The 27,343-nt window shown below is 51.8% G+C and overlaps 1 protein-coding gene across 2 annotated transcripts in view; it reads right to left on the reverse strand.

The window, feature by feature from the left end:
• The window catches only part of KCNN3 (potassium calcium-activated channel subfamily N member 3), a 170,871-nt gene extending 162,076 nt beyond the window's left edge, over positions 1-8,795 (reverse strand). For both annotated transcript variants that reach the window (XM_018046204.1, XM_018046203.1), the window contains exon 1: positions 7,531-8,795. In XM_018046204.1, coding sequence (XP_017901693.1) covers positions 7,531-8,427 — 897 coding nt within the window. In that variant the 5' untranslated portion in view covers positions 8,428-8,795. The remainder of the gene's footprint in view (positions 1-7,530) is intronic.

Genomic DNA, 27,343 nt, shown 5'->3' on the forward strand with positions numbered 1-27,343 from the left:
CATGTGTTCGCCCCTTCCAGAGCCCCTTTCTACAGCCACCTGTGTGGAGAGTGACATGTGCACCCATGCCCCTACCCACCCCCCCCACACGGCTCTCAGGGTGGTAGGGGCTCTGGGCTAACAGGAGCATCTTCTAAACACCGCTCTCACAAAAGCAGTCCCTGATGGACGTCGGGGCTTACTGGGTGGATCGTGCCTGGGTGCAGGCCCAGCACCCCTTGAGAACAGGAGCTGGAAGACTATGGCTTGGCATCTTGGTGATAATGCCGGGACAAATGTATGTTCAGTGGAATCGGAAAGTTTTAGAGCAGGAAAGGAGCTCAGCATCCGAGTTCAGCCCTCATTTTTAAGCTGGAAAATCAGAGACCCAGAGAGGTGACGGGACTTGACAAAGGCCACACAGCATGTCAGAAGCAAGAGGTGGAGGGACCTCTGCAGGGCTCCTTTAAAGCAGAGACAGGCCTTCCTTGAACGCTAACTGCTGCTGACGAGAGCTAAATAAGAAGTAGGAAACTGGGACTCACGGAGGCAGAAGAAAGTTCTAGAAGCAGGGATGGGGAAGCCCTTGAAGTTTCCCTCACTCAAATCCCCGGAAGAGGTCTGTGGTGGGGTTTGGAACAGAGAGATGAGTAGGGTACTGGGGACCTGAGCTTTCATACTCGACCCCTCTCTCCTCACACGGGCACCAGGAGTTAGCCGCTTAACCCCCCACAGCTCAGCTTTCTCATCTGGGAGCTACTGCACACTGTAACGACTCCCAGGGCTGAGGTGGGGATCCTGAGGAACAAACATGGAAATACCTGTGAGATACAAGATGCTGAGCCCGCACGGGTCATCCCAGCAAGCAGCCCTAGAGTCAGAGCTGGAGAAGAGGAAGGAGGACGACGGGGAGCACAGAGGAGGGCCCGGAGGCCAGGGCGCCTCACACGGCAGCGTCCTGCTGACTCTCCAGGGGTGGAGGGCGAGCTCTGCAGGCCACAGGAGCCCACCCGGTCCAGGCCTCTGCAGGGTACACTCCTGTTCTTCCTGTAATCCCCACACCTTCTGCCCTCTCGGCTTTGCCGGCATCGCCCCAGAACAGTATTACCAGGCCTCCGAGTGAGGAGGCAGCGGAGGACAGACCGTGGACCTGTCCACGTGTCACCCTGGGCTGAGGCTGACGCCAGGGCCCCACCCCCCTGCCGTCTTGCCCACACTGTGTCCTCTGGGTACCTGCACTGGTACCCACCCTCCATCAAGCCCCTTCTCACCCCTTGGTAAAGCCTCCCATTCCCACATTTTGCATCACAGCTCTCAGGCCCATAAACCTTGGTTTGTCTCTTAAGAATGATAAGCAATTTCTCCAGCAGCAGGCAGGCAAGCAGAAAGGCTTAAACTTGGGACCCTAATGGCCCTGGGTTCTTAATCCAGTGCTGCTACCCACCAGCAGTGTCAGCTTGGCCCCGTGACGTCATCTACGAAGGGGGCTGCGACCACCCCCTACCTCCAGGACTCGCCATGGAAGGTTACCCAGTACAGATGTTCCCTGCCTCCCCACTCCTGTCACCCAGCATTCACGGCCCCTGCAGGGCCAGGCCCAGAGACAAAGCAGGGTGGTCCCTGCCCCCAGCTCCCCCTTCCATCCTTGCTCTCTCGGATCCCAGCAGAGCTCCTGGGGGTGGAATGACAGGGGAGGGGGAGGGGGCACCCCAAAACCCAACAGCCTCCTCCGGACTTTCCTCACCAGGAAAAGACGGCACTAGAATTTTCCTCCCCACAGCTCCTAAGAACAGTGCAGTCTTAGAATTCCCCACCCTCATTATTTAAAGAAGACTAGGAGGCTTTTTTCTCTCTCTCTCTCCCTTTGGGGTTTTGAAAGAAAGAGAAGAAAAACAGCTACGAATGAATGAATGTGCTGGTCCGCCTGCCACTGAGCTGAGGAAGGCAGCATTTAATCAGTACACAGCCGCCCCTCACCACCCCTTCTCTCTCTCTCCTTCTCGCTCCCTCTCTCTCCCTCTCACATACTCATTTTCTCCCCCAAATGTGCTTTCCAAAAAACTGCAACAAAGCCAAAGCTCTCAGTGCTGATTTTACATCTCTATCAGGGCCTCAGCTTCAACAGAGGTTACTCCAATTTCTTTCCATCTTGTTTTTCTTTACCTTCTATGATTTAGAGCAGATCTTTGCGGACCCTGGCCCCACAAATCCCCCTTCCTGCAAGCTCAGTAAGGGAAATACAAGGCCACGCACCAGGGTTATAATGAGCCCATGCAGCCGATAAATGCCCCCGTGATGATGCCAGGGCCAGAGCAGCAGGGAGCGCTGCCTGTGGGGAAAGGAAGTCCGGATGTGTTATGAAGTCTTTCCCCCGGGACAGTTATAAATAGTGTCATGACACGCAAAGGAGAAGCATATATAAAAGTTAGCTGTCCCTTCTGTGGGTTACAAACGTTTGACTCATTTGCAGACTGTCCACCAAGGTTATAAATAGAGTCACCACCACCCTGGGTGGGAGAACAGGCTGGCTTTCACACTCCAGAGTCTCTCTTGACTTCCTTGGGCCAAGACCCTGGGTGTGACCTATGATCGTAAAACATATGCCTCGGACCTGGGTGGCTGGCTCCCTGGGCGCCTGCCTCCAGCCAATCGCTTATAAAGAGTCTCCTGGGACTTCCCTGGTGGTCCAGTGACTAAGACTCTGTGCTGCCAATGGAGAGGGCACAGGTTCAATCCCTGGTCAGGGAACTAGATCCCACATGCTGCAACAAAGACCCGGCGCAGCCAAATAAATAATTAAAATTTTTTTAAAAAATCTCCTGCCTTCTGCTCCCTGTCCCATAGGGAGGCTCCAGGGAGAGGAATCTGACCTTTTCCTACCTTCCCAACATGCTAGAAACCAGAGACATGAGTACCCTGCGGCATCTGCTCCCAAACACCGGGACATTGCCCCACAGTCACCCTCCTATCCCAGAGCGGCTCCTGGGTCTGGCAGGAAGTGTAGACCATTCACCCAGAACCCAGCATCAGCTGCTGGTCTGCAAACAAGCCCTCCATGACAGGGAGGGCAGGAGAACAGAAGCGCTGGGACCAGTGAACCCACTCAATTATTCCAGCTGGAGGCTGGGGGCAGACCTCTATGAGGTCACCAAAGAGCTACCAGTGGGCCCTAAAGGACCCCACTCTCTTGGAAGGGTGAACAGCCAGGGGACCAAGCTCCTCGGGATGTGCAGAGAAGCCTGCCTTTTTCAGGTTGGCCTCCCACGAGGCGGCCTGAAGAAAGGAAGCCACGTATGGAGTAGATTGGGCAGTCCGGGGAAGCCCGGCGTCCCCACGCCTCCACTCATGGCCTGGGTGACCGCAGCAACAAGGCCCCCAGGGGAGAGCAAGAGCAGAGAGGCAGGAAGCTGGGGAGGGCAGAAGCAGGGCACGAGGGGGCAGGGGATGGGCTCTGCCTGTGAGGTGAAACTCGGATTGGGAGGCCGGGGGTGGGGAAGTGGTTTGAGGTTGTGCAAAACAGCCACTCTGCTGCCCCAGCATTTCCCAGCCTCCCCCGAGCTGACCCTACCACCCAACACCGGAGGTCCCTGAGACACAAGGCCACTGATGACTCCCCCGCTGGATGGAAGCACCAGCAGGATGGCAAGGTGGGGAGGGGGCAGCCACCGAGCCCCCAGCTCTCCCTGAAAGAGCACAGCAGTCAGTGTATGATGCCGGAGCAGGTGTGGCTCAGACCGGCTCTGGAGAAAAATAAAGCATGCCAAGAAGGACCCCCACATTCTCATTGCTTAACCCTGACCAGCACTAATGCAGTATCCTAAGACTAAGACTCCTTCCTCAACAGGACATCTAGACCGGGCCCTGCCATGGGCTAAGTCCTCAAGGGTGAATCCACACCTCACCCTCATTTGGTTCGGGAATAACCATCAGGTGCCACGGCCTGGATGTGATCACAAACAGCTCTGTTACCTCAGCCCATCCTCCTTTCCCATCATCACCTGTGGCTTGTGAGAAGGAGGCCGAGGACCATTCCATCCTGATTTCTTTTACTTCCTTGGGCTGTCACCCTTTAGCATGAACTGACTATGCTCAGGGGTCACGCCATTTCTTCTTAAGAGAGCCAGGCCTCTGCGGTGAATTCCTCCCCCAGTAACAGATAGCAGCCAGAGAGACAGGCAAACAGGAAAGCCGCAGCCCCAAGAAAAAGAGCAGAAAACTACAGACAGTGGCAGCTCAAACACAAGGTGAGTAATCGTCATCACCTAGGGAAAAGAAAGTGTGTCCCTCTCCCCAGGGCCTTTGAGTGGGAACTGTAACCATCAGGACAGAATAATCCAATATGTCCATCCTCCTGCTTCCACACTAGTCACCAAACCAACCAGACAGAGTTCTCCAGCAAAAGAGGCTGTCAGCCATCCATCCCTAGGGTCACTGACTGTCTCTGAGTTCCCCCAGCTGGTGATTCTTCATTCTGACCTAAGCCCTCTCGTCACAACAGAATCTGTTTTCTCTGCAAGGCTGGGAACAAAGGTTCACCACCCCTGCAACAGACCCATGTTATAGGTGGTTTCCAGACTTCCCAGGTTGCACTAGTGGTAAAGAACCTGTCTGCCAATGCAGGAGACATAAGACACAAGGGTTTGATCCCTCAGTCAAGAAGATCCCCTGGAAGAGAACCAGTATTCTTGCAACCCACTCCAGTATTCTTGCCTGGAGAATCCCATGGACAGAGGACGTAGGTGGGCTACAGTTCATAGCGTCACAAGAGTCAGACACGACTGAAGCGACTTAACATGCATGTGTGTGAATCAGAAGACCCAGCCCATTCTCCAAAGTTCTCCCCTCCAAGACAACTTCTCATTCCACTGACAAGTCTTGGTTCCAAGCCTACCAAGGCCCCAACTAATTCTGAAGACAGAGCTAGATAACAGGAAAAATACATCTTTTTTCCTCCTATCATCAATAACAATAGCAATAGGTCCTACCTGGAGCACCCCACTCTCCCCACTTGACAGCTGGGGAGACAGGCTCAAAAAAGCTACATGGATTGTCCAGGATCACACACTAGAGATGGCAGAGCTGGGACTCAGACTCTGCTCTGCTCCTTTAAAACAACCCTACTTGCCTCCAGGAGAGGAGAGACAATAGCTGCCCTAACCCCCTCCTAGGCCCACAGGGCCTGACACAGACACCCAGAAAATACTTGTTCCGTAGTGACTCAGTGCCTGGTGGATAGAGGATGGGAGGCCTGGTGAGCAGGTGAAAGTGAGCACTGCTCAGCACACCAAGACCAACCCCAAGGTGCACAGGAAGTGGCCACCTCATAAGCTGAGGCAAGCAAGACTTTCTGGGTTGCTGCTGCCCTCCATGCACCCATCAGCCAGAGGGTCATCAACTTAAAATTAGGCAAAGCCCAGCCCCTTGGATCACCTCAACTTTCCTTTGCCCCAGAGTCTGCTTTCTCAGGCTCTGGGAAAGCCCCTTTCCCTGAATACTCCAGCAGGGAGCCACCTGCTCCAGCAGCAACCCTCCCACCCCATCAAGACAAATGTGCGCAGACATCCCACACTGGGAGCTGTCTCAAGGAACAGCCATTCCCCTAAGAGCTCAAGAGTTCACTAAAAGAGAGGGTCTTGCCCCTTCTCCCCAGCCCCCTCCCAGCACTTGGGCCTGCATCAGTTCCCCCCAGCAAGGGCTCCTGGTCCCCAGGGGGAACCTGGAGGGGGCCGGGGTTGTGCCCAGAGTGGCTGTCAGGCCTGCCGAGGCCAGTGGCCCCCTCTCCTGGAGCACCCATCAGGAGAAGGCAGCAAGCAGAAAGACCTGCAGACTCAGAGGCTCATTACAGGGAATGACTAAGTGAGCTGCGATTCCAGGGGAAACCCCGCTCGCTCCAGCTCACTGAGGGGCTCAAATGCTACACCTCCAGAGATGAAGGCGGCTTCCAGGAGCTGGCCAGAGCTGGGGCAATGCCCTCTGAGCAGCCAGGACCTTCCACCTGGAAGTCTTCATTCTGGCTCTTCATGCCGTCTGACAGGTCTGCCCCACCCCTTTCTAGAGCAGGCAGATCTGCCCATCCCCTGTTCAGAGAGCGAGAGGCTGGGAATGGGGGAAATCCGATCAGCACCTCCCAGGTTTTTGTGGCTGGATTTCAACAAGGAATGTGACAGTCTCGCAGCAGCTGTGCCCAGCCTGAAACAAGCTCTATTTGAAACCCCCAACAGCTGAGCCCCTCCCAGCTACCCGCTGGCCAGCCTAGCCACCCCCTGCCCAAAATGACAAATAAGTACGGAAATCCAAGCAACAAGCAAGCAAGCATGCATGCGCGCGCACACACACCCCAACAAGTAAACTGCGGGTGAAGGGTAGAGTGGGGGAAAAAAACCCACTTGCCCAGTGACTCCCCAGGTCTCCAAGCCTTCAAGCTCGCAGCAGGAGGGCTCCCAGCAAGCAGAGCTTTGACAGCAATCCACCTTCCTCAAGCCCCACTCCCTTGGAGGACGCGACTTCAAGCCCGCTAGGGGAGGGAAGCCCCCGCCTCCTCCTGGGGACTGGACAGAGGCTGGAGCAGCGGGGCCAGCTCCCCCGCTAAAGCCCATGCCGCCGCCGCCGCTGTTCTCCATTGGGGCGCGCACTCACACACTCGCGCACACACTCATCCTTATTTATCCCTGAGAAGAAGGAGTTGGGGTGGGAGGGGAGAACTGGGACTGAGCCGGGGGCGCGGGCTCTCGGGGACGCCCGGGAAACCCTGTCATTCCATCCCAAGGAAAGGCACTCCCCCCCACCGCCGCCGCTGATGCCAAGGCGGCGCCCATCTGCTCTGCCCGGGTAACACCTGTAGCCATTTTTATCAGGGGGTGTTTACGAGGCAGTAGCAGGTTTATTCTGAGTCCTCTTTCCTGAGGGAAAGGACCGCTGATTTCCTCCGCCTGTATTTTTACCCCATGCCCCCCCCCACACACACACACAGGAGACGCCAAATCACCGGTGCTTCTCTATTTTGCCCTAAGTCTCTCAGGGAGGAGGAGGGAAATGGAAACTTGGGAAGAGAGGGAGAAGACAGAGAAGGGACCGGCATGGAATCCCCAGCCCCCACCCAGACATTTATTTCTTTTTTATCCTAGGGAAAATGGAGTGGAGCAGGGAGGGGAGGAGGGGAGGGAAGTCACAGGGACTGGCAAGCACATCAAGGCAGAGTGTAATTAACTGGTGCGTTAAGCTGCTGGGTTATGCTTTAGTACGAGTGAGCCAGGAGGAAAGATGATTTCTCAGAAGGGATTCTTTCATCCTCCCTAACACAGAGTCCGCAAATGAGACACAGTGTGTGGGGATGTCCCCCCTCCAAGGGAAGCAAGGAATGAATTCTCCCGGGATTAAGCAGGAAAACCATGGGAAGTTAAGTGTTCGATATAATTGAGCAAACGCCTCTCCCCACCACCACCATCTCTCTCTCTCCCCCAACCTCTCTCTCTCTCTCCCCCACTCTCTCTCTCTTTTGCTACCTACATATTCCTTTTGTTCAAAGGTATAAAGAGAAGCTGCAGCCCCTACCTTTGAGTACAAACCCCAAGAGAGCTCGGTCTCTATCACCATAACAACAATTCCAAACATCCCAAAAATCAGAGCGTAGTCACTCAGTCGCTTCCTCTTTTCAAACAGGGCCCTCCTGTGTCCCAGCTTATAGCCAATGTTTTGGTTTTTCCGCTTGTTGGCTTTGGGGAAGGTGGCGCTGCTGGCGGTGGTACCGGCATGCTGGTGGTTTTGGGTGGCATTGGGGTGATGGAGCAAGGTCTGGTGGGCATGGTTGTCCTCCCGGGAGGAGATGATGATCTCCGGGGGGTTGCTGGGGCTGAAGAGCTGGAGGGGTTGGCCCTCAGGCTCAGCCTCAATGAGGTTCCTCCGGGAGGCGCTGAGGCGGCTAAGGGGCTTCATGACCCCCCCGCTGTACTTGCAGGAACTCATGGCGATCTCCGTGAAGGGGTTGCTGTCCCGCCGGTGCACCAGGGGGCTGGCCTGCCGATGCCTGCCGCCTCCACCAGGCCCACTTGTGGCTGTGGAACTTGGAGAGTGGCCAAGCAAGTGGTCATTGAGATTGAGCTGGCTGCCTTGCCTGGAGGAAGGGTGGAGGATGGCGGTGGAGTTGGATGAAGGGGGGCCCCTGAAAGCAGTGGGAGAGGAGTGTAGCAGGCCGGGATGGACGGGCTGGCTCTGGAGTTGGGTGAGCTGAGATAGGGGATGCGGTGGCTGCTGCTGCTGCTGCTGCTGAAGCTGCGGAGGCTGAGGCTGCAACGGGGGTCCTGGGGGCTGCTGGGGGGCTGCTGGTGGTGCTGGCGGTGGTGGCGGCGGCTGCTGCTGCTGCTGCTCATCCCCGGAGGATGGACAGGGGCACTTGGGGTCTTCATCCAGGTCCCCCACCCCAGAGTCATGGAAGTGCCCAGAAGTGTCCATCTTGGGGCCGGGCTGGATTGCCTGCAGCACAACCCCCCACCCCAAAGCCACCCTCGTTCCAAAGATGTCCTCAAAGAAAGCCAGGCATCCAAGCTCCCCCACCAGAGTGTCTTGGCTCCAGTCCTCTCTCTTTGGCTTGCTCCGGTTCTCTGGGGCTGCCTGGAGTCCAGACGCTGCCACTCAAGAATGCATGGTACTGGGCAGGGAGGGAGGGCAGGAGGGGAGCTTGGAGAAAGAAGAAGAAGGGGGAAAAAGAACTCTGTCTCAGGAGGTGGTCCTCTAGGAGCGTGTGAGGCCAGGCTCAGCTTCACTCCTCGCTGGCTCAATAGCTTTGCTCTCCTCCTCCTGCCACTGTTATAGGGTAAGCCAAGCCCACTTATTAGCAGCCGGTCTCATTGGCTTGGCTTAACTCTCCAACCACCTCCTAACTCCGCCCCCCGCAAAGGCTCCTCCCCAGAGGAGGGGCCTGCCGCGCTCCGCTCCCAGCCCCGGCGGCGGCGCAGCGCGGGCTGGGAACTGTAGTTTCCGCTTCCCACCCGGGAGCTGAGCAGCTGCCCTCTTTTCCTCTGACAGGTATGGCAGAAACCCGTCAGCCCACGGCGATACGGGATGTATGCGCACGCGGGGTGGTGGCGAAGAGGAGCAGAGGTCCTCGTACAGAGGGGAACTGTGCACCCCGATGCGGTGGCAAGAAACAGGAAGTTATTAATGGTCAGGGTTTACGATAGCTTATTTCACGCCTATTATCCAGCTACAGCCTGCAAATACCCAAGGAGGCGGGCATCGTGTTTCCATTTCACAAACTGATGCTCAGAGATATTGAGTAACACCTTCAAGGTCACAGAAGCAAAGGTCACATCCTCCTGACCCCAGGTAGATACTGAACTGCCTGCAATATGTGTGCAGGAGCATCTGTTATTTCTAAGCCTCACAACAACCCTATGAAAATGATGTCATTATTCTCCTTCTACAGATGAAAATCGTTCTTTAAAAAAACCACTCAAGCACAGATGTTACCAGATGTTACCCCGTTTGTAATTAAGGGTAGTAGAATCTGAACCCAGGTCAGTCTGAACCCACAGCCCCTATACCATCTCCCAAGATGCCTTTCTACTATGACGCTCAGTGAAAAGTGGTGGCTCCATAAATGTGGCTCAAATGATGAGTGGGAAAGAGCCAGATAGAAGTTGTGGGGGGAGAACTGGCCTCCGCAAAGCAGGATGTGTGAAAGGGACTATGCCTGCAGCCAGACTTGGAGTCACGGAAGGGTCTGGCGGGAAGACTGAAGACCCCTGTGGTTGCTCCCCACCTGATCTGTTCCATGGAGCTCTGAGAGTCAGAGCTGGGAACAGCTGCTGGCTTCCCAGGTTCAGAACCATCATCAAGTATTTATTAAGCTCCCACTGTGTGCAAAGGGAGTTCCAAAGAAATGGGACCCTGCTGAATTCATTTCCATTTCTAACTGCAACTGACTTAGAGATCAGTGAAGAGGGGCCTGGGATTCCCCAGGCACACCTGGGGTTTTAGGAAGGCGATGTCTTCCTACCTGGCTCGGTCCCACCATCACCCCTTGGCCTCTGTCTAACTGCTTTCCTGGTGGGAAGGGGGAAGAGTAGGAGAGCCATGCACACATGCACACACACAGATACACGTATGCAGGTGCACATATATACACAGGTGTCACTCAGTGGTCCATAAGCATGCACACACACAGTGAGGTTTTAAAGCATTTCTGAACAGTGAGCAGCAAGTAGCCAGGTCAGGAAGGGGCAGAGCTCCCATCAAAAGAGCCCAGAATACCCTTCCTATGCCTCACCTCTCCAATCCCCTATCAGCCCTAATAATTGACAGTTAAGCGTTACGTGTAAGCCACAACCCCTGAAACCTCCATAATTAAAACTATAGACAATACCTTGATAAGTGTTATTATAATTGATGACATGGTAACACCGCCCCGCCCCCCGCCACTGCAAGTCACAACACGGGCTCAGACACAAGCCTGGGGTCTTTTGTGTTTTCCCACAACCATGCCAGCCCACCAGTACCTTTCCCACACCTCCATCCCTCCAGCATGCCCTGCCTGCCCGCTCCTTTCCTTCTTGGTTTGTCTTCTTGGTTTCCCCTCCTTCCATCCGCAAACAGAGCCACCTGTTTTGTTCAAGGCTCCAGATCATATACTTAGGCTTAATGATTTCATAACAAATTGCCATTACTGTGTCGTGAGTAGCAGAAATGTGCTGTTACTATTGCTTCTCAGTGCTAGACACAGCATCTGGGCTGTGAAAAACCAATTTTTAGGGACAGACTCCAGGTCTAGGCATTTCTGTGCCCACTCCACCACCATGATCTGTCTTCTATCTCAGTCTCAGTTGACCTTTCTGGATCCCCTCCTGCTTCCAGGTCCCCTGGCTGTGCCAGGTGGATCCAAGGAGGACTGTTTGAGTATGTCCTTCTAGCATGGATGGGGGTGAGAAGCACCTGGCAGATGGGAGAACTAACTATTCAGAGCCTAATGTCAACTGGAGATTCATCTGGAAATGGGCTGGAACTTGAAGGCTAATGCCACTGATGCAGCTCACACACATCAATACAGCCACCCTGTTGGAATGGGAAGAGAACAATATCATGGTTAGAACTCAGGCTCTGGAGTCAGGCTGCCCAGGCTGCCCCTCTCTGTCAGGCAGTGGCTGTGCGATCACAGGCAGGACAACCACCTTCTGATCCTCAGCTTCCCAGTCTATAAAATGGGAGTGATAGGGTCCCTATATCATGCAAGTCAGTAGGAGCAGGCTACCTCTTCAGAACATACATGCAGCCCAGAAGCTGTGCTGGAGCTGGCTGGTACTGGCTTATAAAACCCAACAGTGTAGTTCTCTTCCCAACTCCATGACCAGTGATGTTGCATTGATAGCTTGAAATCCTTGCTGTTGGACGTATTTACACCATAGTAATTGGCAAGTCTTGCAAATCAAGGCTGACTTTTCCTGCATATCCAAACCCACACCTTGAAGGACAGGCTCATCCTTCACACAAATTAGACCTCTTAAGACTGCAAGGGGCTTCCCCGATGGCTTAGCAGGTAAAGAATCCACCTGCAGTGCAGGAGACACTGGTTCCATTCCTGGGTCAGGAAGACCCCCTGGAGAAGGAAATGGCAACCCACTCTGGTATTCTTGCCTAAAAAATCCCATGGACAGAGGAACCTGGTGGGCTACAGTCCAATGGGTCACAAAGAGCTGGGCACAGCTGAGTGACGAAGACTGTAAAGCAGAAGGCCAAGGGAATGTACTGGAGTTTCTTAGCCCAGAAAGGACAGAGAAAGTAAACAAGGGCATGCTCACCAAGCCCAGTAAGGCAGAGGTGCACTTTGGCCATACCAGCTCCACCTCGGGTGGACTGGCATTTTCCCCCTGCCCTCCTCTCCGCATTCATCCCTCACCACTTCCCTCTTTCTTTAAGTCCCAACACCATGTATGGTTCCTGCAGTATATAGTCAGTCACTCAGTCGTGTACAACTCTCTGCAACTCTATGGACTGTAGTCTGCTAGGCCCCTCTGTCCACGGGATTTTGTAGGCAAGAAAATTGGAGTGGAATGCCATTTCCTACTCCAGGGGAGTTCCTCCAATAAGCCATGCTATTTCTACCTCCATGCCTTTGCCGACGCTGTGCCTTCTGCCCAGCATGCCTTTCCAGGACAACTTCATCTAACACATTGCTTTTTGCCCTTCAGGACATGGCTCACGGGACATCTTTCTGGGAAGCCTCTCCCAAGCTCCCCATATTCAGAGCAGGGGCCCTTCTCCTGTGTGTTCAGGGCCCGTGCCCACCTCTTTCCCTGTCTTTATCAAGCACTGGAGCAGCAGCAGCAGAGCTATTATCTCTTTGTATGTCCCTTTGTCCCTAGACTGTGTATGCCTGAGGGCAGGAATGGCATCTTCACCGCCACACCTGCAGCTCCTGCCCAGAGCCTGGCACATAATAGATGTTTAATAAAGAGTCACTGAACTGAACTGAACTCGCAAGCTTGGAGAGGTTATTTGGAGGCAAATAAGAGGAAGTCATATTGCTTTCCACAATAAATAATAATCACAATTTCCCCATCAGTAAAATGAGTGTGATCAAAGAGAGGTCAAAGATCACTCAGCCTTAAAATCCCATTATCTGTGGTCTCTGGAATTGGTTACTCCGCAAAATGTAGAACTGACTGAATACTCTTTTTAAAAGAGTAATGATATATGATTTATACAGCTGTCTTTCCCACTAAGTGTTGAGTTCTTGAGTGTAGGGAAGGGGTCTAATTTTTTTCTGTATCCCCAACACTTAGCAGGGTATCTGGCCATGGATGTACTCATTATAGGTTTATTGGATGGATGGATGGATGGATGGATAGGTGAATGGGTGAATGGATAGATTGGTAAACTGGCTGGATGGATGGCTGAACAGACAAATAGGTGGATGGATGGAGTTCAGATGACCTACAACAACAGACAACAGTGGTATTTTTGAGAAAGTTTGTGGTGGTTACGGGCTATCCTTAACCTTCCAGGAATGAAAGTATAAAGATCAACCACACTTCCTCAGACCCTGGATGACTGGGTTAGAGACAGCTTTGAGCTGAACTGCTGTCTAGCCCATCCAGGTTCAGTCATTACTGTGTTCTTACCTAGGAGTTTTGTTGCTGAATCAATTAATGCTTTAAAAATAAAAGCAGCCCCTGCGTTTTCATAGCACTTTATAGTTTTCCAACTGCTTTCACATAAAGTACTCCATTTGCACTTCCTGGCAGCCCTGGAAAGCAGGCCAGGAAGGTTCTATCACTCCAGCCTTTACACTCTCACCCCCATAAACTAAAATGTAGAAAGGCTGAAGTGACTCGCTCAAGTTCGTAAGTTAGTCATGGATTTGAACCTGGATCCTTCTGACTCCAGACTCATGCTTTTTCACCTTCCCCATTAGTGCTGCCTGGAAGGCCGCTCCAGCCCACTCCGTGTCCGATCCCACTGCAATGTGAGGAAAGCACAGTGCTGCCTCCACCCAAAGCCTTCCCAGACAGCCCCTCCTCAGCTTCACCCCCCTAGTTTGACAACATCTCCCTCTTCTGAATTCCCTTAGCACTTTATTTGTATCTCTCTGGGGATACTTTCACCCCTTGCCTTGTATTGGAGTCCTCTGTATACATGTCTTTCCTCCCCTGTTTTTAATTTATACCCACAAGCAGCTCGGTGACAGGAGCCTGTAGTGTGAATTGTAAAACACACACACAACCCCGCACCGCACCTCGCACCCAGACTGTGTGTTGAATCGGGAGGTGAGTGAGCGAAGTGATGCCTGAGTAAGAGTCCAGGGCACTGGGACCCTGGACACAGTGCTTACCCCGTACCTGCACGCCTGGCCACCGTGAGCTCCGATCTGTGGGTGTAGATCCCTCATCCGTGCTTTCCTCTGAGTCCCTGAACATCCAGACCCAGGATGAGGGCTCTCCTAACTCGAGCCCACTCAGCCTCCCCCAAGCCATGGTAGAAAGAGTGAGGCAAGATCACAGCACACCCCTACCTGCTTCCAGGGCGCCCACCAGCCACTCTTAGCCACCTACGGCAGCATATACCATCTCCTCCAGGATCCTGCTTTGCTGAAGAAAAACTGAAACTTCTGTGCTTTGCATGGATCTCGCTACAAAAGAGATGTACAGCTTAACATCTCATGCCCTGGTGCGTTCACTGAAAGCCTGCTCTGTGCATATGTGGTCCCCACAAGCCAGTGGGGTTGAATTAGTAGCCCCGTTCTACAGATGGGGAAACTGAGTTAAGTTCCAGGGAAGGCAACCAGCTTGCTCTTGTTCTCAAAGAAGGCAAGAGGTCATGCCTTGAGCCCAACTGGGCTGTCCACTTGCAGGTCGCCTCTCCACTCAGCCACTGCCACTGGGCTTCGTCCCCTTCCAGAGGACAATTCCTCCCGCCCTCCACTTCTAGCCAGGTTCTCCATGAAACCCCCTCTGACAAAAGGACCTGGGGAAGTTTCATAAAAGCAGCCTCAGAGAGAAGGGTGAAGGAAGGGTGACGATTCTGCTCCAAAAACCGTGTGGCTGGCGGGGCTGGTTCTGGATGTCAAGAGAAGACAGAGTGAGCAGGCAGGCAGCGAAGCTGGAGGAGCCTCAGGCTGGGACTCCAATCTGTCTGCTTTAGAGCCACCTTCTTCCTGCCGGTGACCACATGGCACCACTCTGAGCCCATAAAGCTGGACCCAGGCAGGCCTCCCTCCACAGTCATCTTGTGAAAATCGAGACACATTTTTAAATGCTTCTCCTGACCCTTTCTTCATGGCTTTGCTGTGCTGCCCAGATGAGTCAGTCTGGACGGTTCAGTTTTTTAGAGGAGTTAAAGGCTTTGGGGGCTTCCCAGGTGGTGCTAGCGGTAAAGGACTCGTCTGCCAATGCAGGAGACATAAGAGACACGGGTTGATCCCTGGATCGGGAAGATCCCCTGGAGGAGGGCATGGCAACCCCCTCCAGTCTACTTGCCTGGAAAATCCCATGGACAGAGGAACCTGGCGGGCTACAGTCCATGGGGTTGCAAAGAGTCAGACACAACTGAAGCAACTTAGCATGCACAGAGGTCAAATAAAAGGTGTTGATATGATCACTGGAAAGAATACATGAGATAATGGGTTCCAGGGCACCAGCATCTTGTCACCATGCTGCCTGGCCAGGCTCACAGGGAGCTAGGATAAGGGCACACACTTTGCAAACTGTAAAGTGATGACACATAGGTTGACTGGGAAAGTGCAAGGACCTTGGTGGACCTTGGTGGCTGCGGTAGAGCCCATGGAGACCCATTTGGCCAGGGTTCAGCACCTGGGCCTCATCCCTAGAGTCAGGGCAGGTCCAAAGGCCAGTCTACTCAGGGCTAAGTCAGTGGAGAGGCAGGTGTGTCCACTCCCAGCCCCATACTGCAGTGCAGGTGATGACATCCTCCTCTCTGTCCCCGACTAGACATTCAGCTTCCTGCGGGTGGAATTTCTGTCTATTTTGTCCACTGCTGAATCCCCTGTACCTAGCACAGCACACGCTCTCAATTAAGATTTACTGATTAAGTCCATTTCCTGGTCTCAGTCCCAAAAGGCTCAGAGGAGAAAAAAAAAAAATTACCTCTAACAGTTTCCCAAACCCAGAGCTGGCACCTGAGCTGCCAAAGAGAAGGCCAAGAACCAGGGCAGCCCAGGGCCCCAGGCACTCTGTAGCCTTGGGTGAATGGCCCTCCTACAGTTCGGGTGGAGAGTGGAGAACAGGTCCCCAGAGGCTGGCTGGTGACTTGGGCCCCAGGCTTCTGAGCCAACCGATGACAACAGCCCTTCCCCAGACTCCAGCTGACCAGTGGTGGCTCAAGCAGGAAGGTCCTGGTGGCTCCCAGGCCAGCTCTGGCTTTGAGATTGAGGCCACAGCCTATGCTCACCCGTCACCCACCTGGGGCACAGAAACCAGTGGCGGGTTTGTGAGGAGTGTGGCGACCTCTGCTGGTGGTATATACACATAGCACTGCACTCCAGGCCCCTTGGGAAGCCAGGAGGGAGATCCCCAAACAGAACCACGCCCTTAACCTTCTGCCTCCTTCCCTGGAGACCCAGGAACTACATGCAGCGCCAGGACTCACTTCTGTGAACGTTTTGAAGAAGTAGCTCCCATTTGGTAGGTTCCTTGACCTGTTTCATCATCGGAAAAGAATATATTACCACTATTATCTTCCCAAGGAAGCCAGCATAAAATCACTGACTGAGAGGGCTGGAAGGAACCACAGAGATCGAACCTGCGTCTCTTGCGTTGTTAGGCAGGTTCTTTACCACTAGCGCCACCTGGGAAGCCTGCTTTCTGACTGACTCCACCCCATACCCAAGCTCCACTCCAAGTCGCTGCTGCCAGATGGGGAAAAGTCCCCTCTGCCCGCACCACCTGCGCAGGGCAAAGTCAACAGCCAAGGCCTTCTGCACCCAGCACTTTGATATGAATAATGCAAAAGGGCAGGCATCTTGCTGCCTCCCTGCCTTCCCTTGCCTTCCTCCTCTCCCGGTAAAGGTGAAAACGCGAGGGTTGCTATGGACACTGCGCTCAGGCTCTCCCTCCTCAATAATAATCCCGTAGCCGCGCTCCCTGCTGGAGTCTGTTTCTAATTGCCAAGCCTCAGAGGCAGCAGGAAGCCTCACAGGAGGTACCAGGCAGCTGGAAGAACCCAGGGATTAGACAGGCTAAGGGGGAAGGACAGAGTGACAAGATGGAAATCACTTGAAATTGCAAGCAACAAGCTCAACCTTTGTAGGTACATCGACAAACCCAATGTCGATTTAGCCAGAATTAGAAAAGCATTAGTATCTTAACAGGATCCCCAATCAGACACTTAATCACTGTGGCCAGCGTCTCTCAAGCAGGATTCTGAAAGGAAGAGGGGGAGAGGCGAGGCCCCACAGCTGTGTGTGTGAGCAGTGTCTGCAGGAAAGACCTTGACAGCCTTCTTGCTCTTACATAAGAACAAACATGAGTCCGGGAGCTTCTCTGAGCTCAATTCCCGGACCCCCTGCTGCCCTGTGGGCAGAGGCATCCCAACTCCCCCCTGCCACATAACCCCTTCATTTATCCACCCCAAGAGATCAAAGCATCATCACACTACTAGTTTCCCCACCATGGGAACAGAGCTTGCACTGCCACCCAGCCATTACGACCCCACCAGGTGACGGAGAACTGTCACCTTGAATCCTGTCTTCCATGAGAACCAGAACATATCACCTCTGTGAACATGCCCTCTGAGAGATCAGGATACAACCGCTGCTATTACTGTCCCCATCCTGAGGCTAGAGCTCTTTTCCAGCACTGGGCTCTCCACCATGAAATCAGAACATTGTCTCCACTACCTGTGTCCATCCCACGACTGCCCATCTACACATCAGACCAGGTCACCAAGACCATGAGTGAGATTCCATACAGCTATGGACTCAGGTCCAACTGAACAGGGGAGGTCAAAGTGGAACATCCTTTCTCTGTTTTCAACCAAAAGCCACAGGCTTTTGGTTGGAAGGGCAGCCAGTTTCTTCCTCCAGCGCCCCCAGTGGCCACAAGGAACCTTTAAAGAATGGGACAGGGAACAACTGACTGGTTCCAGATTGGGAAAGGAGTACGACAAGGCTGTATATTGTCACCTTGCTTATTTAACTTACATGCAGAGTACATCATGCAAAATGCTGGGGTGAATGAATCACAAGCTGGAATCAAGATTGTTGTTCAGTCAATAAGTTGTGTCTGACTCTTTGTGACCTCATGGACTGCAGCACACCAGGCTTCCCTGTCCTTCACTATTTCCCAGAGTTTGCTCAAACTCATGTCCACTGAGTCAGTGATACTATCCAACCATCTCATCCTCTGTCGTTCCCTTTTCCTCCTGCCTTCAAGTTTTTCCAGTATTAGGGTCTTTCCCAATGTGTCATTTCTTCTCATTGAGTGGCCAAAGTATTGGAGCTTCAGCTTCAGCCTCAATCCTTTAGATGAATATCAGTACTGATTTCCTTTAGGATTGACTGGTTTGGTGTTGCTCTCCAAGGGATTCCCAAGAATCTTCTCCAGCACCACAGTTTGAAAGTATCAATTCTTCAGTGCTTAGCCTTCTTTATGGTCCAAATCTCACATCCAAACTTGACCACTGGAGGAAAAAAACATCATTTTTACTAAAGGACCTTTTTCAGCAAAGTGATGTCTCTGCTTTTTTTAATACATTGTCTAGGTTTGTCATAGTTTTCCTTTCAAAGAGCAAGTATCTTTTAATTTCATGGCTGCAGTCACCATCCACAGTGATTTTGGAGCCCAAGAAAATAAAATGTTACTGCTTTCACTTATTCCCCTTCTATTTGCTATGAAGTGATGGAACTGGATGCCATGATCTTAGTTTCTGAATGTTGAGTTTTAAGCCAGCTTTTTCACTCTCCTCTTTCACCCTCATCAAGAGGTTCTTTAGTTCCTCTTGGCTTTCTGCCATTAGAGTGGTATCAAGATTGCCAGGAGAAATATCAGCAACCTCAGATATGCAAATAATACCACTCTAATGGCAGAAAGAGGAGAGTGAAGAAGCTGTGCCCTGAACACCACTAAAAAAAAAAAAAACCCTCCCCATATCCTGGAAGAAGCATGTGAATGAACCAGGGAAGCCCCATCTCTACCCCCAAAGATCCTTGAGATAGATACAGATGACACAGATAGAGATTTACACACATACATACATATACACATAAATATGTCTATACATGTGTCTATACATATATTTTTTTAAAGCTTGAAAAAGACTGATTAAGGGAAGGATCAGAAGCTTTTCCAAATCCCCAGATTTACACTATTTCTCTCATTTTCAATTTTAGCCATTAAATACAATGAAGCAGAACAGAAAAGCTGTTTCTCCCCCAGACCTGTAATGGAAATTCCAAGACTTGCCTTGAAAACAAGACCGCGAGGTCACCCCAGAAAATGGGCAGGACAACCAGCTGGGCTCACATACCAGCAGTGACTCTCTCCAAGGCTGACTTCATGACAAGTGGAACTCCATCTGACACCTCAGGAGAACCACAAATAACCCCCATCCTGGGGCGAGGGTCACTCAAAGATAACCCTTCTCACAGACGCTGGAGCTGGAATGCTGAGGGTCTACAGTGCCGGACAGGCGGAGGCCCAACCACCGCTGTCTGGACACTTGGTACGGAGACAGATTCCCTGCTGACGGGAGCCACAACCCAGCCTGGGGCTCTGCTTTCTGCTCCAGGGCCTCCGGTAGGTTTTCCTAATAAAAGGAAAGACACCAAAGAAGTGGGGAGACCTCACACAGGACAGCCCCATGAGATCAGGTGGGCTGCCAGCCTAGTCCTTTCAGTCCTGGCCTCTGCCCTCCACCTTGGAAATCTTCTCTTCCTGATAATGAGCTCGGTTGACTCTCAGGAGGGTCAAGAGAAGAGAGAACATTTTCCTTCTGGATTTCCAGGCTGCCCATCATTGAATGGGGAGTAAGGGCATGTGGGCTGCACAAGGATACTCCTTCCATTGCCACACTACCAGGCCTGAACCATAGTTCAGAAACCAATTCTAACAACAGTTTGGAGGCACCTACAAAGCCTGGTAGCTCAGACAGTAAAGATTCTGCCTGCAATGAGGGAAACCTGGATGAGGAAGATCCCCTAGAGAAGAAATAGCTACCCACCCCAGTATTCTTGCCTGGAGAATTCCATGAGCCTGGTGGGCTACAATCCATGGGGTCACAAAGAGTCGCACCTGACTGAGCAACTAACACTTTCACCAAGCCCCAGGCATTGTGCAACCAACTTCTCTCTGACCTGGTGATCCTCCACTAGGCAGTTCCTGTCATCCCCATCATACAGAGTAACAAGAGGGTGTCCCAGTGGTTAAGAATCTGCCTGGCAATGCAGGGGACACCGTTTTGATCCCTCCAGGAACTAAGATCCCACGTGCCTTGAGGCAACGAAGCCCACGCACCACAACTACGGGCCCGCAGGCTCTAGGGCGTGTGCGCTGCAACAAGAGAAGCCTCGGCGGTGAGAAGTCCAAGCACAGCGGCTAGAGAGGAGCCCCTGCTCGCCGCAACCAGAGAAAGTCCACACGCAGCCAGGGAGACCCGGTGCAGCCAAACAGAAAACAAACAAAATTGTAAAACAAAGAGAAACAAGAGGCCTAGGGGACCTGCCCAAGATCAAATAACCGAGTTGCAGATTCTAAAGGCCCAGCACGCTCATCTTGGCTGTTTTCCCGTCTGGTGTTTGAAAGGCACGCACAGAAAGGAAATGAGACGGGGCTGTGCATCTCAGAAAGCTGCTGCTGCCGCTGCTCAGTCCCTCGGCTGTGTTCGGCTCTGCGACCCTAGGCACTGTAGCCCACCAGGGTCCTCTGTCCACAGGATTCTCTAGGCAAGTGTACTGGAGCAGGCTGCCAGTTCCTCGTCCAGGGGATCTTCCTGACCCAGGAATCAGACCCGTTGTCTCCTGTGTCTCCTGCTCTGCAGGTGGATTCTTTACCACTGAGCCGCTGGGGAAGCCCTCTCAGAAAGAGTATGTGCCAAAGATAAGCCATTATTCTAACTGGGGAGTTTTCCCCACAATTTAGGAAACCTTGCCTCCTCTGGTTGCTCTGAAACTATGTTCCCAGCACTGATTTTATGACAAATACTGTCTCTGGCAATCCCTGTGGCCCATGGTGGGAGCCCCGGGGAGGCCTGGTGAGCACTAATCGTCTTTCTTAGCATAATAGCTTTTTCCTCCTGCAAACCTAGTGATTAAGCCTCCTGGTGGCTCCAGGAACTGGCAGATGTGAGCCGCAGAGGGTGAGAAAGGCCACTGGCTTCCTACTTACTTCTTGTCACTTCCATCAGAGAGCTTCTAAACCACCCAGAAGGGCCATAGAAGAGAAAGAGGGATGAGAGCCTGCCCTGAAGGCCCCCTAGATCTTATCATAGCTGCTTCCAGTGCTCTGGCCTTGATTTTGGCCAATGGGGCACTTCTGTATCTCCCAATAAAGGCCAAGAAGGCTAGCACCGCTGCCCCAACCAAGAAATTTCAGTTTGCCCAGTTCTCTTAGACCCACAGATCTCGTCCGATCAATTTTTTAGAGTGGAGAAAAAGAACAGGATTGCAAGAGAGCCTGAGAGACCTGAACCCCAGGTCTAGGACTGGAGAAGATTTATTTTTGTGTTATTGGTACCAAAGCAGGAATTTTCCAGAATGGGTTACCAGAGACAAGCAAGCAGCCAGTATCTCCTGCTTCAGGCTAGATAAGTTTTCACTGGAAAGATCTGGTCTTCCCATGAAGTAAAAGATGCAAAGTGCTTAGCACAGAGACAGCATGTGATAGGTACTCAAATGTTCATCTTTCTTGCCTCACTTTTCATCCTTTTCATATGAAGGTGTTTCACTGACGGAAAGGAGGCCTTGGTAAATAAGAGGGTTCTGTCACCTGGCTAAAGAATCCAAAAGCTTTAGGGGGCTTCCCTGGTGGTCCAGTGGTTAGGAATCCACCTTCCAATGCAGGAGATGTGGGTTCGATCCCTAGTCAGGGAACGAAGATCTCACATGTAGTGGAAGATGGGAAATAAATGACTTTGCAATTGCGCTTACTACTTCATATCCCATGTGTGTGCTTTATTGCTCAGTTGTGTCCAACTCTTTGCAACTGTAGGCTCCTCTCTCTAGGGAATTCTCCAGACAAGAATACTGAAGTATTCCCTTCTCCAGGGGATCTTCCCGACCCAGGGATGGAACCCGGGGTCTCCTGCTTTGCAGGCGGATTCTTTACCATCTGAGCTACCAGGGAAGACCTTGGGGCAATTAAGCCTGTGCTCCACAACTAGAGAGCCCTTGCGCTGCAGTGAAAGATCCCACGTGCCACAGCTAAGACCCGACACAGCCAAAATTTTTCTTCAAAAATCCAAAAGCTCTAAATTCAATGCGTCTAATTCATTTTAGTTCACGCCATTGCTCGGGAGGGGGAAAGTCACCCTGGGCTCTAAGAAATGATGACATAAGGGGAGGATCTCTGAGCATACATGTAGTTTTGCCCTGTCTGGGCTGAATAGGGTCCATCAGAGGTGAAGAACCTGCATCTGTGGGGCTCATTTCCACCTGGAGGAGCTTGCAGAAACTGAAGTCAAACCAGCCCAAGTGTGGACAGAGCCCAACTCCAAGGCGAGCTTAGTCACGCAGCTTCTGAGTTGTTCTTGGCTGGGGCGGAGGGCGGGGGAGGTGTCAGGCCCCTCGCTTCTCCCATCGCCCTGGCCTTGACTGTACTGAAGCAGCTTCGCCGAGTGATGCACCAAGAGAGGAGAGATGGGCATCCTTGTGGCAGCTTGTCAGCTGTACCAAAAAAGTGATGGTGGGGGAGGTGGTGGAAGTCAGTGACTCAAAGCAGGTTCGGGGATTATCTGCTGTTTTCAATTATCCACGTCCCTCATCACCATGGAGAATTGAGAATTGGGTGTATTTGCCTCCCCCTCAGCGCTCTTGCTGGCATTAGAGATGTGATTTGTACTTAGAGCAACTGTGGGAAAGGACTCAGAACGGTCTCTGTATAAACTCCCCCTAGCACTGAAATGCCATTAAATACCTCTCTGTGCCTGGCCCCTCCTGGTCCCTTTAAATATAACTGGAAGAGAAACTATCTAGTGGGAAGAGAACCGACAATTATTGAGCATCCATGTGGTACTCAGTACTCACTCTGAGCCAAGGAAACTACAACTCGGAGAGGTTAAGTGACTTGCCCGTGACTTGTCACAGGCAGGAGCAACAAAGCTGGTGCTCTAGCGCAGAGCCAACTGGCCTCAAGGCTCACCCCAAGGCTCATTTCCCCACCCCATCCCTCTCTCAGCGAACTCACGCTTCCCTCGTAAGACACAGTGGGCCTGTCTTGGACCTCCCTGTCTGTATTTGCTAAGATACTTTCAGTTGCCAGTAAAGAAACCCTAACTCAAGAGAGTTTACAAACAAAGACATTTAGGGATTTCCCTGGTTGTCCGAGGGGTTAGGACTCGGTGCTTTCACTGCTATGGCCCAGATTTAGTCCCTGCTTGGGGAACTAAGGTCCTACAAGCCACATGGCAAAAAAAAAAAAAAAAAAAAGGACATTTATTATTCCATACACTAACTGCAAAGGTAGGACAGTTTCAAGGGCCATTAATTCGCTGGTACGTGTCACCATGAACATGTTCTCTCTGACTTTCTGCTCTATCTTCTGCATGTTGGCTACTCCCTCATGGTCGCAAGATGGCTGAAGCACCTCCATTACACTTCAGAGTGCAGAGACGAGTAAAGGAAGCCCTCTCGCCTTGGATCTCTCTCTCTCTCTTTTTAATATTTATTTATTTCCTTGGCTGCTTCAGGTCTTAGTTGCAGCATGCAGTATCTTTGACTTTTGTCGCAGCAGGCGAATTCTTAGTTGCAGCATGTAGTATCTAGTTTCCTGACCAGGGATCGAACCTGAGCCCCCTGCATTAGGAGCCCGGAGTTTTAGCAGGGACCACTAGGAAAGTGGAATTCCAGGAAACTCCCTTGGATCTCTTTTTAATAATGAGAAAAACTGTCCCAGCAGTCCCTAGGTTTTCCTTCACTTCTCACTGGTTAAAAATGGGTTGCATGCTCAGACCTAAGCCAATCACTGACAAATCCCATGGGAGCGGGATTACCATGATGCCTAGATTGGGACCTGTTGTCCTGTAAGGAAGGTGCTGGCCAGAGGGTGTGGACAAAGTGGGGATTCATGAAAGATGCGAGGCAAGTACTGCACCTGCAAGCTAGCCAAACATACTATAAGGATGCTCACGCTGAGAGTGGACCTGAAGGCATGCACCAACTCAGCATCCCTGTAACTCAGATGAAAAGGGGCGAGGCGCCAGCTTGCACCAAAACGAGAACCACTGGCCTTATTGTGAGCTTGCTTATCTAGAAGACACACACAACCGCCTTCATTAGAGAGATTTGGAAAAGAAATCTTATCAGAGATGTGTTCTGTCACATAACAGGGAAGCAAAGCCTTTTGTGAAACTTAACAGGCCACACAGGTGAGGCAAGCAGCTACGCAGCATCAAGGTCTTTAATTTCCTGTAGGAAGCCTGATGATTATCTGTCTGGAAATGTCTCAGCTCAAGTAGGGATATATGAGAGCCAGAATGAAAGGGCTCTTTATGTGGTCACGCTCTAAATTCAGACTCCTTAAAAAGAGATGCTTGTCTAAGAAGGCCAAACAAGCTCAGAGTAGCCCACCAACTCTGCCCTCTCCAAAGCCCCTCAAAGGCAGGCCAGGACCCCTTTCGATGGAGAAAACCCCTTTCAGGTCAGAAAACCCTGACCTGAAAACAGGCAAGAGATAAGCGAAAAGAGAAAGAGGAAATACGCAAAGCGAGAGAGACAAAAGCACTCGGAGAAACAGGAGGCAGAGAGAGAGATCAGGAAGCTAAAGAGAGACGGGAAAGAGGAGGGGAGGAAAGCAGATGTGACAAGGAGAGAGAAAGGAAAAGGAGATAGGCAACTAGGAAGAGAAGGGAAGACAAGCCACAGAACTAGGCAGACAGGAGGTGTCCAATGATCACTTTTTCAAGGATTCTTGTTTACTGGTTGGAATTTCCAGCCCTAGGTCATCTTCTTATAGCTGGCTTTGCTTTCTGCACGAGGACAGAAATCCGGGGGTCACACAATGTTTTTCCAGCCAGCAGGATCCAGATGTTTCCAGTTCCTGAACGAGGCTGTACTAAAGGGTCGAGGGGTCATTATTCAAAGAGGCCTCCTGACTCCTAGTTAAAGGTGGAAGAAGAAACAGCTAGGACTCAAAAAGAGTTATTCTCACTTTGTGAGCTCTGACATCTGACCTCACTTCTTTTCCTGGTTTCCGTGGATGGGATGAGGACAAGCGTCTATAAACAATCTGTGTATTCCATCTTCCTACATACTCTCTCCAGGAATAACTGTCAACTTAGCAAAAGCTCTGTTTCCCTCTAGTTGCTGCCTAAAGAACTCTTATTCACCCCTCAAGACTCTATTCAGATGAGCCTCCTTCCATGACCCTTTACGCCCCCCAAAGGGTCAGCTGCATCCCCTGCTACGTGCCCCCTAACACTCTGAAAAGGAATTCTCTCGAGGCACTTCTCACGTGGCATTGTAATTATGCATTTATGTTCCCCAACAACTGGGCAATGCCGCAAACATAGCAGAAATGCCATAAATATTTGTTGCGTTAATGAATGAATAAATAGATAAGTCTGCTTCCCTGACTAGATGGTGAGTTTCTCAGCTTGTGTGGAATCAAATTGAATCCCAGAACACTGGAGCTAAAAAGAGCGCTTAGCACCCACTGACTCCAGCTCTCAAATATCAGCTTTATCACAAACACGAACAACAGAATCTAGGGATCACCAAGCTCTTCTTACATCCGTGGGGGTAGATCATTGATCTGTGCCAGTGTGTAGACACAGGAAGGTTCCAGTGTTTTCATTTCTTTACTTTTCTGAATTTTTATAGGAAAGGCTTTCTCATCATGAAAGGTTTGGAAAGAATAGAAGACAATAAAGAAGCCAAAAAAATCATGTATATACTCTCTTATCTGAATCAGGCGTTGTTGATATTTGGCATAGTCCAGTCTCCTGCGATGGATTGTTTTCCTTATAAAATTGAGATCGTGGTGTATGTACATAGGTTTTAGCGTAGTTGTAATTAGTATGTATCTGACCTTCTATCTGACTTTCTGTTCTGTTTATTTCATAAAAGGAAATCTCACCAACACATTAAATTCCATCGTACTACAGATAAGTATAGTCCTGCCTACTTGGTGCTGTTGTCAGTCTTCCTCTCCCGTCTTATGTCTGTAGTTTGCTCAGTCATTCACTATTTTGGGGTACCTGTCAGTTTCTGGCCATTATCAGCATCACGCGCTGAACCTCCAGCAAGCACGTATGTGTGGTTAGAGGTAAAGCTTCTAATAACAGCATCATCTATGGATTCCGGAAGTGCTGCATCTCAGCCAGCTTAGATGGAAGCAAGGATAACGTGCTCTGGAAGCCACTAACTGGCCCTGAAGGTGGCTGTGGTGATGGTGGCACCCACTGGTGTGTGGTTGCAGGTGAAGTGTATGAGCTTAGGGGGCTGGGGCCAGGTTGCCGTGATACGCCTGGAGCCCAGATCCTGGCACACAGTGGGTAAGTGAATGAATGTATGAATGGTGCATGGATGGGGGTGGGGGTGGATGACTGTGCTTAGATGCCTTGGCAGCATCTCAGCCTCCTGTGTGTTATTCTCCCTGACTGCAAAACAGAGCCCCAAGCCTCTGGGGAAATCTGGGAAGGGTACGTGTTAGCAGCAGGGAAGTGTTCCAAGTCCGTGGTCCGCAGTGCTGCCCTGCGGCAGCCGGACCCTGCCCCCAGCTGAGCAGTAGAGGGAACGGGTGGTGATGAGATGCTGAGTACAAAGCAAAGCTCCCCGGCTCCCGGTGTCCCTCACGTGCTCTCACACCCACACACCCACCCGCTCCTACCCACGTGAGCCTCTCTGCTCTCATCTGGGGTAACCACCAGAGCAGTCTGTTTGAGCAGATAACCTGCTGGGTGAGAAAGAACATAACAGGGCTTTCCCTGTCATCCAAGGAGCAGCACTTGTCTGCTGGCCGATCAACCGACAAAGCAGGTGAGCAGGCCTGAGAGCGGCTGTCCTGCTGTTCACTCTACATACAGTCCTCGGGCCCCTGCTGAGCCTAATGCCCAGAATTCAAGGTGAATAATAGATGAATCCGTCCTTAAGGAACTCACCCTTTTGTCCCAAACTGGCTCCTGTTTTGCAATCTCAAAACCATCCCCTTGTCCCGTATTCTTCATCTCAGGCAGAGAAAGCCCCATCACCACCACCCACACTCCCCCTCCAGATGCTGGGAGCCGTCCCCAGTTCCTGCTTCTGATCCTGCCGACCCAGGCTCATAAATGCCTTACAACATCGTCCTCTTTTCCTCTTCACCTCTCTAGTCCAAGCCGTGACCCCAACACCTCCTTACTGGTCCGACTGTCACCCCTGCCCCACCTCCTCACCCACCCTGCACAGGGCAGCAGAGAAATCTGTTGAAAATGCGAATCTGGCCACATTGCTTCACTGCTTGCATGCCCGCTGACTGACTTCAGTCGTGTCTGACTCTTTGAGACCCCATGGACTGTAGCCCGCCAGGCTCCTCTGTCCCTGGAATTCTCCAGCCAAGGATACTGGAGTAGGTTGCCACGCCCTCCTCGAGGGGATCTTCTTGACCCAGGGATTGAACCCACATCTCTTGCGGCTCCTGCATTGCAGGTGCATTCTTTACTGCTAAACAACCAGGGAAGCCCTGCTCCTCTGCTTAAAAGCCCATAATGGCTTCCCAGGGCCCTTGGG

Source organism: Capra hircus, chromosome 3 (genome assembly GCF_001704415.2).
Source record: "Capra hircus breed San Clemente chromosome 3, ASM170441v1, whole genome shotgun sequence".
In the NCBI taxonomy this organism is placed as follows: domain Eukaryota; kingdom Metazoa; phylum Chordata; class Mammalia; order Artiodactyla; family Bovidae; genus Capra; species Capra hircus.